This window comes from Puma concolor, chromosome C1 (genome assembly GCF_028749965.1).
Source record: "Puma concolor isolate L17-30 chromosome C1, mPumCon1.1.hap2, whole genome shotgun sequence".
Classification (NCBI taxonomy): Eukaryota; Metazoa; Chordata; class Mammalia; order Carnivora; family Felidae; genus Puma; species Puma concolor.
In genome coordinates this window covers 184,528,521-184,541,003 of record NC_141674.1, presented here as the reverse complement: position 1 = coordinate 184,541,003, position 12,483 = coordinate 184,528,521, and the positions used below count along the sequence as shown (strand labels likewise).

Here is a 12,483-nt window from a genome sequence, read left to right as displayed (position 1 = left end):
CTTCATTCCCTCAGCCAGCCTCTCATAGCCTTTCGCGCCCCCTTCCTCCTTTTCCCTCTCATTGTTCCCTCCCTTTTTTCCCTTCGGTCTCTCGCCCTGCCCACCCCGCTTTCATCCCTTCTTTTTTCCCCTTGGATTCACGCTCGCGCCGCAAACGCCGCCTCCTCTCTCTACCAGAAGCAGCCCGGCGGGAGACTCAGCAGGCCGACTTCGCGCAGGCGCACTGTGGGGCGGGCGCGCGGGCAGGCTGGGCGTCCGCGCAGGCGCTCGCTGTCCGGGCTTCGCTCAGGCGCTGGCTGCTAGGCGTTCTTCGCGTCTCTTGGTCCGGGTTTGGGGCCGCGCGCCGGCGGCGGCACCATGTTTCTTCATTCAGTCAATCTCTGGAACCTGGCGTTTTATGCCCTTATGGTCTTCATGGCGACCCTGGGGCTGTGGGACGTCTTCTTCGGCTTCGAGGAGAACAAGTGCAGTATGAGCTATATGTTTGAGTACCCGGAGTATCAGGTGAGGTTCGGCTCTCTCCTCACCTGGGCGCTCTGAGACTCGGGCCCCTCCTGTGGGTTTCTCCTGCTTTGGCTCCCCGCGCCTCTCTGGCACCCGTATGCCAACCTCGTCTGTTTTTGGTTTTTTTTCTCCTCCCAGAAGACTCTGCCGACCACCCGCCCTCCCTGCTCACCTCACCTACCCTTTGTGTCCTCTTTTTTTCTTTTTCTTTTTCTGTTTCTTTCTTTTTTTTTTTTTTTTTTTTTTTTAAGATTTTTACTTTTGGGGGATGTCTACGCACGATATGGGTCTGGAACTTATAACCCCAACATCAAGAGTCTGTGCTCCTCCCACGAGCCAGCCGGGCACCCCGCCTTTGTGTCCTCCCTTAAAGTGGGGTGTGAGGTAGACGGTTCCTTGAGCATCCTCCCCGCCCCCCATAGTTGCTCCCCTGTCTCCCGCCCCCTTCCCGGTCCCAAATCCCAGGCACTGGTTGTTTTGACTGCCCGGGCCCACCCCGCCTCATTCCCAGAGACGCAAACTCAGCGCCTCTCCCTAAACCTAAACCCCATTTTCCCTGCGTTCCTGCCTTAACAGGTGCCCCTGGACCCTCCTTGGCTTTCCACGCACCTAATTCTTAACCATCCCGCGCAGTGATTTGCACGTCAGCTTTCGCTTTTCTGGAAAGGGACTGAGCTTCCGCAGAGTTTGTGTTGGCTAGATCCCAAGACTGCCTTTGGGACTCCAGGGTCTTACCTCTGTGTGAAAGGCTAACCTGGGGAGGAATTAAATGGAAAACTGTTGAGGTTCCGTGCTGTAAAGTTTTGCGGAACCTCCGGTTTTGTAGGTTACCGGCCCGTGCGTGTGCATGCAAGCCTGTGTTTATGCTTGTCGCCTCTTACCAGTTGTATACAAAATCTATTTCATAGTGTTGTTTTTGTTTTCTCGCTGTGTTTGCAATTTAGGAGAGACCCGGCCCTTCTGTCTCGAGAGCGCGCGCGCCGTCCCCCACCTCTTCCGTTCCATTTTGAGATTTTTCTATCACAACTGCTTCATCAGTTCAGCTTAGGAGAATTTGGAATTTCATTCATGACCAGCTGTGGTGACAAATTACACAACTGTCCAAAAAAATTTCTCTCGAATGATTGTTTTATTGCTAAACGCATCTCCTAATTATGGAATACATGTTATAATGGTAACCCATCATAGAAAGTATGTGTACTATAATACATTACTGATAAAACGCATTCTTCGTATATTTTTAAAACCATAGCAGATTTTTTTTTTTTTTAAGGTGTAGAATGCAGATCGTGATTGCCTCTGCCCAGGGCATTGTGGATTAGCATATTATTTGATTAATGCTGCTATTATTTAGATCGTAAAAATACCTAAGGTTTAAATTGTTGAAGAACATCTTTTCCCGTGGGCAAAATTCTAATTTAGATTTCATTTGCTTTGAGATCCTTATCTTGGTTTTGCATCAGTGCTTATAAAGGAGTGGAAGAACTTGATATCAGATGCTATTGAAGGAGAAGATATTAATGTGTTACTGTTGTCTCAGTTTCTAAGCACATATGCCGGTTTATGTTTATCAGAGTCTATACATAGTTAAATACGTGGGCTTTTAAGGTTTTTTTTAAACCGAAAATAGAGCCCTTATAATCTTTCATTTTTCTATGGTGTAATAATTGAGAAACTCAATAGTCACTTTAGTTTTCTACTTCATTGAAGAGTTTGATTAAAACAAAATTATCTGTAACAATACAGAACTAATTCCCATTTATTTTGAGATTGCCCACAATTATTGAAGCTACTTTAATATCTGCAGTAGTGGAAATTGCTTAGTGTTGGGAACAAAGCATATGGACCTCACAGATGCATTTCTTGCCTCATAAAATTAACTGGAAAGACAGCAAATTAGCTAATGCAAAAGAGCTGTTTGGGTTTTTTTGTTGTTGAGTAGTCTATTTAGCTATTTTGATTCAAATTACTTTTTTGTGGTTTTACTATTCCGTTACTGTTAATATTATTTGTCAGTACAGTAATAATTACAGTGGCAGGAGTTTCTGATTCACATTTTCAGTAGATATTTATTTTTATGATGTAAAAAGAGGCTGTGTTAATTCACTACAGTATTATATTCGATTCTTGTATCTTACATTGTGTACACCAGGTCATGTTATTTTAGAAATATAGTTAAAGCCTGTCTATAGAATTGAGTCATCTTGAATATAGTGAGATTTCTGGATAACTGAGATCGTTCTATTAAGAACCAGTGGTTTTTAATGAATAAAAGTATTCTAAATACGTCCATCATATGTATTGTTTACTTCTAGTTATATCTCGTAGTAAGCTTTCTAATTGTTCACAGGTTGATACCTGCATATAAGTTGATATATTCGTTGGCTTTTCAGCTTCTTGACACTTTTCTTCTTTTTTACTGTTAGTTTGCATATTTGTTAGCTGAATTTTAGAAAAAATGATAGTTGAAACACACTCTATTTTATTCTTCATTTAAAAAATAAAAGGTGGGACAGGAATTTGAACCTATTTGTAAGAATGAAGTTTTGAATTTAAAATTGAGTATTCATTTTCTACCTTTGGTTTTCGTAGATTCACTTACTCAGAGTTAACTGGACATCTCACAGACCTACCAGGCAAAATACACATTATCCCTTAAAGCTTCTTGCTTTATTATGATAGCAAGGCACAGCTTTTATTTGGTAGCAAACAGTTTTAGGCAAATTGTAGAATTCAAGAAGAAACATCTGTGTTGTTTTTCTCCCATATAGTAATTTATTTGACCGTCTTCAGATAAGTGACCTAGCAGTTGCTATCTGAAGAAAATGTTGATATTGGAAAATACAAATGATAGCATTTTGTTATTAAGTGTGATGTTCGTTTGGCAAATAATTTATTGAATAACTACTCTGTGTCTAGTATATTCTAGATACAAGGTATGGGTAAGAAGGAATTAGAGATGAATCAGACTTTGCCTTTATGTCTTTATAGTACAGTGGGGGAGACAGGAATGTAATGGATAGTTAAAATGTGCTAAATGTTATAGTTTCACTGTAAGAGCGCATATGAGGTTCTTCACAGAAGACAGTGTCCAAGTTCATCTTCAGTAGTCAAAGGCTGTAGCCAAGTTGTAGTGAATTAGAGGATATATATGTATATGTGTGTGTGTGTATATATATATATGTGTGTGTGTATATATATATGTGTGTGTGTGTATACATATATATATATATATATATATATATATATATATATATATTTCACATTGCAGGAATAGGGGTGCCTGGGTAGCTCAGTCGGTTAAGCATCCAACTTTGGCTCAGGTCATGATTTCACTGTTCGTGAGTTTGAGCCCCATGTTGGGCTCTTGTATTCTGTGTCTCTCTCTCTCTCTCTGTCCTTCCTCTGCTTGTACTCTGTCTCTCAAAAAATGAATAAATGTTAAAAAAAATTTTCTTTAAAGAAAATTGCAGGAATAAAGAATAGCATTTGTGAAGGTGGGAAGGCACCAGTACACATTGTATAAGCAGTATGTATATATATAAACTGCTAACACTGATTGCCTTCTGGGTGCAAACTACTAGGTGGCTAAAGGACTAGTGGTGGAAGAGAGCCTTTTCAATGTACATTCTATTGAATCTTGAATTTTGAAGCATATTAAAAATAAATTTTAAAACATGGCATGTGTAAGTTTAAGAAAGGTAAGAATAATTAGAGCCAAATATTAGAGGACCACTGTCTTAAGCCTTTATAAATGCAGTCAGGAAACACAGAAGTTGTATGTTTTAACAAGGTATTTCTTGACACCACTATGGACTCTGGATTGTAGCAGGGAGGTTATGACAGGGAGAAAGACCAACCAGTCTAAAAGATTCAGTTGTCCCTAGGTGTTTTTATTAAGCTGGAGTTTTTAGGGGTGGGATGAACAAAGAGCCAAGAGCTCTTTGTAAGATCTTTTAAACTGCATTTTGATCAAATCTCTTTTTTCTCCTTTTTTTCTTAATTATGGAGCTCAAATTTGAATTTTCCAGTTTTGATTTACAAGTAAAAGATATGTGTCATAAAAAAAGACATTTGTTTCTTGAATTGGTATTTTTCTAGTACTTGGGAACTTATTAGAATTTTTGTCTTTTGAAAGAGTTTGGGGTTTAGAGATTAGAAGGACCTGTACTAAGGCAGAGTCAAGGAGGGATGGACAGCAGGGGCAGGATTGTGGACATGTTATTTAAGTATAAGTGTAATTTATTTTGATTGAAGGTCTGTTTTTGGGAAGGTGTGCTCATTTAAAATAATATATGCAAAATAACTTAAAATATATGGGACTCTTGTTACTATAAAAGTTTTCTTTTAAATCCCTTGACCCTCATCTTTTTCTTCATCAGCATCCTTTTCATAGGCCTATAATTTTCTGTCTTTAATCTGGTCAGAACCCTTTCTTTCTCTTCCTGCCACTCCCAACTTGAACTTGTTTTTCTATCTCTAGAGAATTAAATATTTCTTTTTCAATATATTGATAGTTTCCTATTCTTCTAAGTTTCAGCTAGTTCAAAACTTAATGTACTAAAAAGAATGATCTAGGGGCGCCTGGGTGGCTCGGTCGGTTAAGCATCCGACTTCGGCTCAGGTCATGATCTCGCGGTCCGTGAGTTCGAGCCCTGCGTCGGGCTCTGTGCTGACAGCTCAGAGTCTGGAGCCTGCTTCAGATTCTGTGTGTGTCTCTCTCTCTGACCCTCCCCTGTTCATGCTCTGTCTCTCTCTGTCTCAAAAATAAATAAATGTTAAAAAAAAAAATTAAAAAAAAAAAAAATAAAAATAAAAAGAATGATCTAATATTCATGTACTGTCATATCAAAAGATGTACTAAATTGGGAGAAGTTTAGATTAACATTTTCTTGTTCTCTCATGTTTCCTTTTTGCTTAATGTATACTTAATCAAAATATTGCATCATTTTAGTTTATTATACATTGTGCATAGTCAGTATTGGGGCTAATTTGAGTTGAAGCCCATATATATATATATATATATATATAAAGTGAATTGCGGGATTAGTATTTCTGCATTTTGGGTATTGGAGGAGATAAAATTGCTAATATTTTAAGCAATAAGTGCACAGTCTCTAAAGATGTTTTCAGGTGTTATTAACACAGATTGTTTATGGTAATATTTTTAAAAGAATCTTGAATGTGCATGAATAATCAGAATTCTGCTTCTTAGAACAGTGAGGTTTTTCAGTGTCATTACCATTTATAGGCTTTAAAATTCATTCAGTAGTTAAAATTTTTATCAAGCACATGTGCAGCACTGCTAGATCATTAAATCTATTGATGTCTACTTAAAATCTATTCAATGTAACTGATTTCATTTTTAATGGTTCTGTACTCAAAAAAGGGGCAGAAGAAGAGAAGGAGAGCTTATACTTTACCGTCACATTCATAGATGCTTATGTTTTGGGGATGACATTAAGACCTAACTTCTGTTTTGTTGGAAAAAAAAATTGCGTGAATTACTGGCTCATTTGTTATACAAAGTATGAATTGCAGAGTAGTTTAAGGCTTGCTGACAAACCATACACCTGGTCCATGAAAACTGAAACAGATGCTAATTCATTGGCATGTTTATGGTGAGAAAAGTGTACATGTCTTGACCAAGACATGGCTGTAAGGTTCAGATTAATGTGTTAAGCACATTGCAGATCAAAGCATATTAAGTTGAGAGGTCAGAAAGCTGTATTACAAAACAAGCTTACTTTGTTTTGAATGGTATAACAGCTGGAGTATATAGTTGGGCCTGAAAAAAAGGAGAGACATTGCAAAATAGTTTAAAATAGCAAAAAAGAATTGATTTGATAATGGAAAGCCTTTATTATTTCTAAGTATAATTGATACTGATACTATATTAAGAGCATTTCCAATTATATTAACATGTAACTTGCTGACATACCTCAGTGTTTTTCTTTAGTCAGTGGCTACTTTGAGTAATTTGCATTCATTAGAATTTCAGGTGGTTCCATTTTATGCGTTCTTGAAAACTGCATTGTTCAAAACTCACATAATTCAAGACTAATTCTGCATTCTACGTATGAATAAGCTAAAAGTAAAATTTGTTTGGAACATTAAGTGCAGTTTTATCATTAGTAGTATTTTTATGCTATGCTGTTTCAAATGTGTGTAATACAGAAATGGACACAGTAGGCTGAATTGTATTAATACAACTAATTAAAGTGAAATTGCTTTTTTTTTTCTTTTTGCTGTAGAAAATAGAACTTCCAAAGAAACTGGCAAAACGCTATCCTGCATATGAATTATATCTTTATGGAGAAGGATCCTATGCTGAAGAGCACAAAATTCTCCCTTTGACGGGTATTCCAGTCCTCTTTCTTCCTGGTAATGCTGGAAGTTATAAGCAAGGTAAGTCTTGGGGTTTGGGAGTGAGTCAAATGAGTGAAGGGAGCCAGCTGTATGTTGATGGATAGTAAATAAGTTTGTGGTGATGATCACTTTGTAGTATATACAGATGTTGAATTATAAAACTGTACACCTAAAGCTTATATAATAAAAAAGGAATGAATTAACTGATAACATGAATTACATGGTACAATGTGGATAAATCTTAAAAACATAAGTGAAAGAAGCCAGTCATAAAAAAACACGTATGTGATCCCATTTATAGAAATGTCCAGAATAAGCAAGTCCATGGGACAGAAAGTAAATTAGTAGTTTCCAGAAATTGGAAGGAGAAGAGGAATGAGAAGTGACTACTAATGAGTACAGGGTTTTCTTTTTGGGGTAATTAAAATTGTCTAACGTTAGATTAGAGAAATGATTTTAGAACTCGATGAATATACTAAAAGTCATTGAATTGTACACTTTACATAATGAGTTGAATAGTATGTGAATTACGTATGTTAAAAAAATGGAATGGCACATAGGTATTTTGTTTGCTAAACCATACACTGCAATTTTTAATGCCAGTTAAGGCAATCAGTTCACAAATTCTGTGGAGTTAACAGAACAAAACCTGAAACAGTGATGGAAGCAGGTAGACCAATGAGGAAACTATTAGAGTAGTTAAGGCAAGAGATGATGGTGTTTACATTAGGAAGACAGTAGTGAAAATGATGAGAATTGTTGATTGGGGGATATGTTTGGAAAGTAGAGTATGATAAGATTTACTGATGGATTGGATGTCATGTGTAAGAAAAAGACAAATCAAGCATAGGTATCTGAACCAAGTGAGGAGCATATTATTTCTTGTAAGGATTTTCTCATTCTTAAAATCCTCAAGCATGACTCATACAGATGACTAACATTTCTTACTCTTCAAAGAATTCTTCCCCTCCCTTTTAGCTGTTGTCCCTACTGAAGTGGAAGCAGGTAAAGAATGAATGACCTGTTTACTTTCTATTTAACTTAAATTTAAAAAACATTTAGGGCACAAGACATACAGGGCACAAACAATGGTTTGTTCTTCTGAATTGATACTGTTGGAGGATGTCACCCTGAAGTAGGTTGTTTATACTTGGGAGTGTGGGATAAAGTTATTTGTTAAGAGACTTTGAAGCAACTTTTGAAAATTTTGTTTGGGGCACCTGGGTGGCTCAGTCAGCTAAGTGTCCGACTTTGGCTCAGGTCATGATCTCATGGTTCATTGGTTCAAGCTTCACGTTGGGCTCTGTGGTGACAACTCAGAGCCTGGAGCCTGCTTCAGATTCTGTGTCTCCCTCTCTCTCTGTCCTTCCCCCACTCGTGCTGTCTCTCTCAGAAATAAATAAAACGTTAAAAATTTTGTTTAATGTGCGCATTGTATTTTCCTCTGCAGTCCGTTCTGTTGGCTCTATTGCACTTAGAAAAGCAGAAGACATTGACTTCAAATACCACTTTGACTTCTTTAGTGTGAATTTCAATGAAGAACTGGTGGCACTGTATGGTGGAAGTCTTCAGAAACAGACCAAGTTTGTACATGAATGCATTAAAACAATTCTCAAACTCTATAAGGTAGGAGATAAGCATGCAAATCAGTAGTGATCACCTATTAACATCTTTTTTTTAAGACATTCAGCATATTTTAAATCATGTATTTGTTTATATGGAAGTTACAGATGACACAAAGGTTTGTTTTTTGTTTTGATGGGAGTCTTATTTTGAACTCCGTAGTTTTGAAATTTGAATTGGATTTATAAGGGGCGCCTGGGTGGCTCAGTCAGTTGAGCGTCCAACTTTGGCTCAGGTCATGATCTCATGGTCTTTGAGTTCGAGCCCCACATCAGGTTCTCTGCTGTTAGCACAGAGCCAGCTTTGGATCCTCTGTCCCCCTCTCTCTCTGTCCCTTCCCCGCTTGGGCTCTCTGTCTCTCTCAAAATAAATAAATAAACTTAAAAAAAAAAATAAGCGAAAAAAAATAAATTGAATTTATAAGAAATGTCTCTTGTGAATTTAAGGGAAAAAAATTTTTTTAACTTTATAAATCAGAAGTGCATTGAGTTTCCTAAAGATCATTAGTATGGATTTCTGCTTCTAGTTATGAATAACTTGTACTAGGGTAGACCACTTCCATATGTAAGCAACTATAAAGCTAGCCAAAATATTGAAATACATGTTTTTAAGTGTTGGCCAAGGACCTTGATCCCTGAAAGAAGGAAAACATGTGAGGTGAGCTTCATGATTGCCCTGATTTTCTGCCTGAAAGCATTTCCCAGACCATGGGACAAGTGGGTAAAGATCAAGCAGAACACATTTATATAATTGAACTGAAGAAGGCAGAGATTGGAATTTGGGGCTACTGGAGTGGTTAAATCTGTGGGCATGGTATTAGAAAGAAGAGAGTCAGGCAGAAATAGAAGCTCTAGAAATTTGCATTTTTCAACTTTGAATGCAGTGCTGAATATGCACAGGGCAAGAAGCTACAGGGCAATGGCATACCGAGGAGGAAGTGATGGGATGTATCTACCTCAAGTTCAAGGAATAAGGAGCAATATGTATCTTTAGAGAAATTTGAAAGAGTGGTAAAACAGTCTAAAAATCATTCTGTGCCAACACTTCTAAACAATGTCAGGGATAAAATACCACTGCCTACTGAGGTGGAGCCACTGCCTCCCATAGTATGCCACAATGAAACTCCTGGCAAAAAAAAAAAAAAAAAGCTACTGGAGGAATTATGACCTGAATTGAGATTCCAGAGGTCACATGGTACTAGGAAATAGGAGTTCTGATCAGCTGGAGCAGGAAGACCTATTTGAACACTCTGGGCATTGTTGAGATCCCAGAAAGGATACTATTTAGGCATAAGACTATTCTATATTCTAAGTCTAAAGTAAGAGCTATTCTAGGATCCACCTTAATGCTTAAATAGAAGCCTCAAAAATACTCAAGGGTAAGGGGTTAAGTAAGGTAAGGTAAGTATGTATAACAAGAGAACAGATGAGGAGTCTCAGCAAAGACATGGAAACTATTAAAAAAGAAGAACAAAAAGGAAAATATAGAACTGAAGCAATACATACCAGAAATGAAAAATTCAGTACATAGGCTTTAAGCCGATTGAATACTACAGAATAAGAGATCATTGAATTTGAAGGTACGACAATAGAAACTATCCCAAAATGAAACACCGGACAAAAGAATGAAAAAGAAAGGGCCTCAGGAACCTGTGGGGCAATACTCAGTAATCTAAGATTGATATAATTGGAACTCTAGAAGAGAAAGAAATTGGAAAGGAAAAAATATTTAAAGAAGTAATGGTTCCCAGTTGGTCAATTTTGATTAAAAATTTTCAACCCACAGGTCCAAGAAGATCAGTAAGTGTTAAGCAGGAGAAATACAAAATCACACTTATATGTATCATAGTCAAATTGTTGAAAACTAAAGTAAAGAGAAAAATCTTAAAAGCAGCCAAAAGAAAAAGATCCTTTACCTAACATACAAAGTAAACATACAGAGTAAAAATTACCAGTGCTTTTACATAAGAAATAGTGAAAGCCAAAAAACAACAGGATAACATCTTAAAGATCTTGGAGATGAGTTTAGGAAGGGTACTCTTCAACCTAAAATTGCATACCCAGCAAAAATATCATTCAAAAGTGAGGGCAAAATAAAGATATGTTCAGAGTTATAAAAACTGGCAGTTTGTCATTAGTAGACAAAGGGAAATAAAAGATTAGCATTAGGTGAACAGTACAGTAATACTTGCTGTAGACAAGATGAATGCTAATTAATGGGTGAAAGTTTGAGGAGAAAAAGGATATTTACATGATCTCAAAGAATCTTTTCTGAAATATTCATTAACTACAAAGGGGAAGAATAACTTTACAGTGGAGAAACCTGGCAGATACCATCTTAACCAAGATTAACATCACCAGTAATAACACATGTTGATAGAAACCTCCTTGACATGTGTAATAAGACATATTGATATAAGTCTCCTTGACGTGATGCATTGAGAAGGTTGCAGCATAATTTCTGTGGCATTGTCAACCTCACGTTAATCATGAGAAAACGTCAGGAAAACCCAAATTGAGAGTCATACTACAAAATAATCAGTTCTGTTTAAAAGTATCACGATCATAAAAAAGTGAACACTGAAGAACTGTCACAGGTTAGAGGAAACTAAGGAGAAATAACAATGCGAGGTAGGATGTTGGATGAAATCCTGAAATAGAAAAAGTACATTTGTGAGAAAATGGATGAAATTTATATTAGGTCTACAGTTTAGTTAATAACAGTTGAGCTGAAGTTAAAATGTTAAATTTTTTTTAAGTTTTATTTATTGTGAGAGAGAGAGAGAGAGAGAGAAAGCATGCATGGCAGGGGAGGGTCAGAGACAAGAGAGACAATTTCAAGCAGGCTCCACACCATCAGTGCAGAGCCTGATGTGAGGATAGAACTCATTAACTGTGACATCAAAACCTGAGCTGAAACCAAGAGTAGTAGGATGCTTACCTGACTGAGCCATCCGGGCACCCCACCAACGTTAATTTCTTTGTTTTGATAATTGTCCTATGGCTATGTAAATGTTAATAATAAATGAAGTTCGATGAGAGGCATAGGAGAACTCTCTTGTGCTATTTTTGCAACATTTCTTTAATTTGTTCAAAATAAAAAGGTTAATTTGTTTACAGCAAAAAACCCCATAGTATGAGGTTTATAACTTATTTAGAAGAAAAATATATAAATGGTGAAAAGGATGGGGAGAGGAATGTATAGAATTACTCCTTTGCATTAAGTAAGTGGTATAATATTAATTCAGAGTAGACCAATATGGTTGCATATTGTAATTTCTAGAATACCAGCGACAAAAGGGAGATATAGCAAAAGAGTAAATGGAGAAGAAAAAGAGTAAATGGAGAAGAAATAGAAGGAAAGAAGAAAGAAATAAGCTGGGACAAATAGACAAGAAATGAATGACAAAATGATAGAGTTAAACCCAACTATATCAATAATTACATTAATTACAGATGGATTAATCACTCCAGTTAAAAGGAAGATGTTGTCAGACTGTATAAGAAAGGCAAGACCAACCCAATTATATGCTAATCTATCTACTAGAAAGTAAAAGCCACTTTAAATGGAAAGATCCTGATAGATTACTTTTAAAAGAATGGGAAAAAATATACGTACACAGATCATTGGAAAGCTGGCATGGCTGTCTTAATATCAATTAAATAGATTCTAGGACAAAAGATATTAGAGTTAAAGGACATTTTACAATGATAGAGTTCATCAAGAAGGCAAAACAATCTCAAGTGAGTATGTACCTAATAACAAAGTTTCTACATTCATGAAGCAGAAACTAACAACATAGAGAAAGAAATAGTAAATCCATGATTAGATTTGGTAATTTCAGCAATCTTATCTCCATAATTCATAAAATAGACAAAATCAGTAAGGTATGGAAGATTTGAACAGTATTAACCAGCTTAACCTGTTGAAATTTATAGTATACTACATCCAACAACTGTAGAAACTTGTTACCTTTATTTTTTTAAT

General features: G+C 36.7%; 1 protein-coding gene across 2 annotated transcripts in view; it reads left to right on the top strand.

Annotated features, from left to right (window-relative positions):
- The first annotated feature begins 230 nt into the window (after positions 1 to 230).
- PGAP1 (post-GPI attachment to proteins inositol deacylase 1) overlaps positions 231 to 12,483 on the top strand; it is an 85,813-nt gene continuing 73,560 nt past the window's right edge. The window contains exons 1-3 of one of the 2 annotated variants that reach the window (XM_086719200.1): positions 231 to 504; positions 6,759 to 6,912; positions 8,324 to 8,499. In XM_086719200.1, the coding sequence (XP_086575326.1) occupies positions 358 to 504; positions 6,759 to 6,912; positions 8,324 to 8,499 (477 nt within the window). In that variant the 5' untranslated portion in view covers positions 231 to 357. The remainder of the gene's footprint in view (positions 505 to 6,758; positions 6,913 to 8,323; positions 8,500 to 12,483) is intronic. The other variant, XM_086719199.1, reaches the window with a different exon arrangement.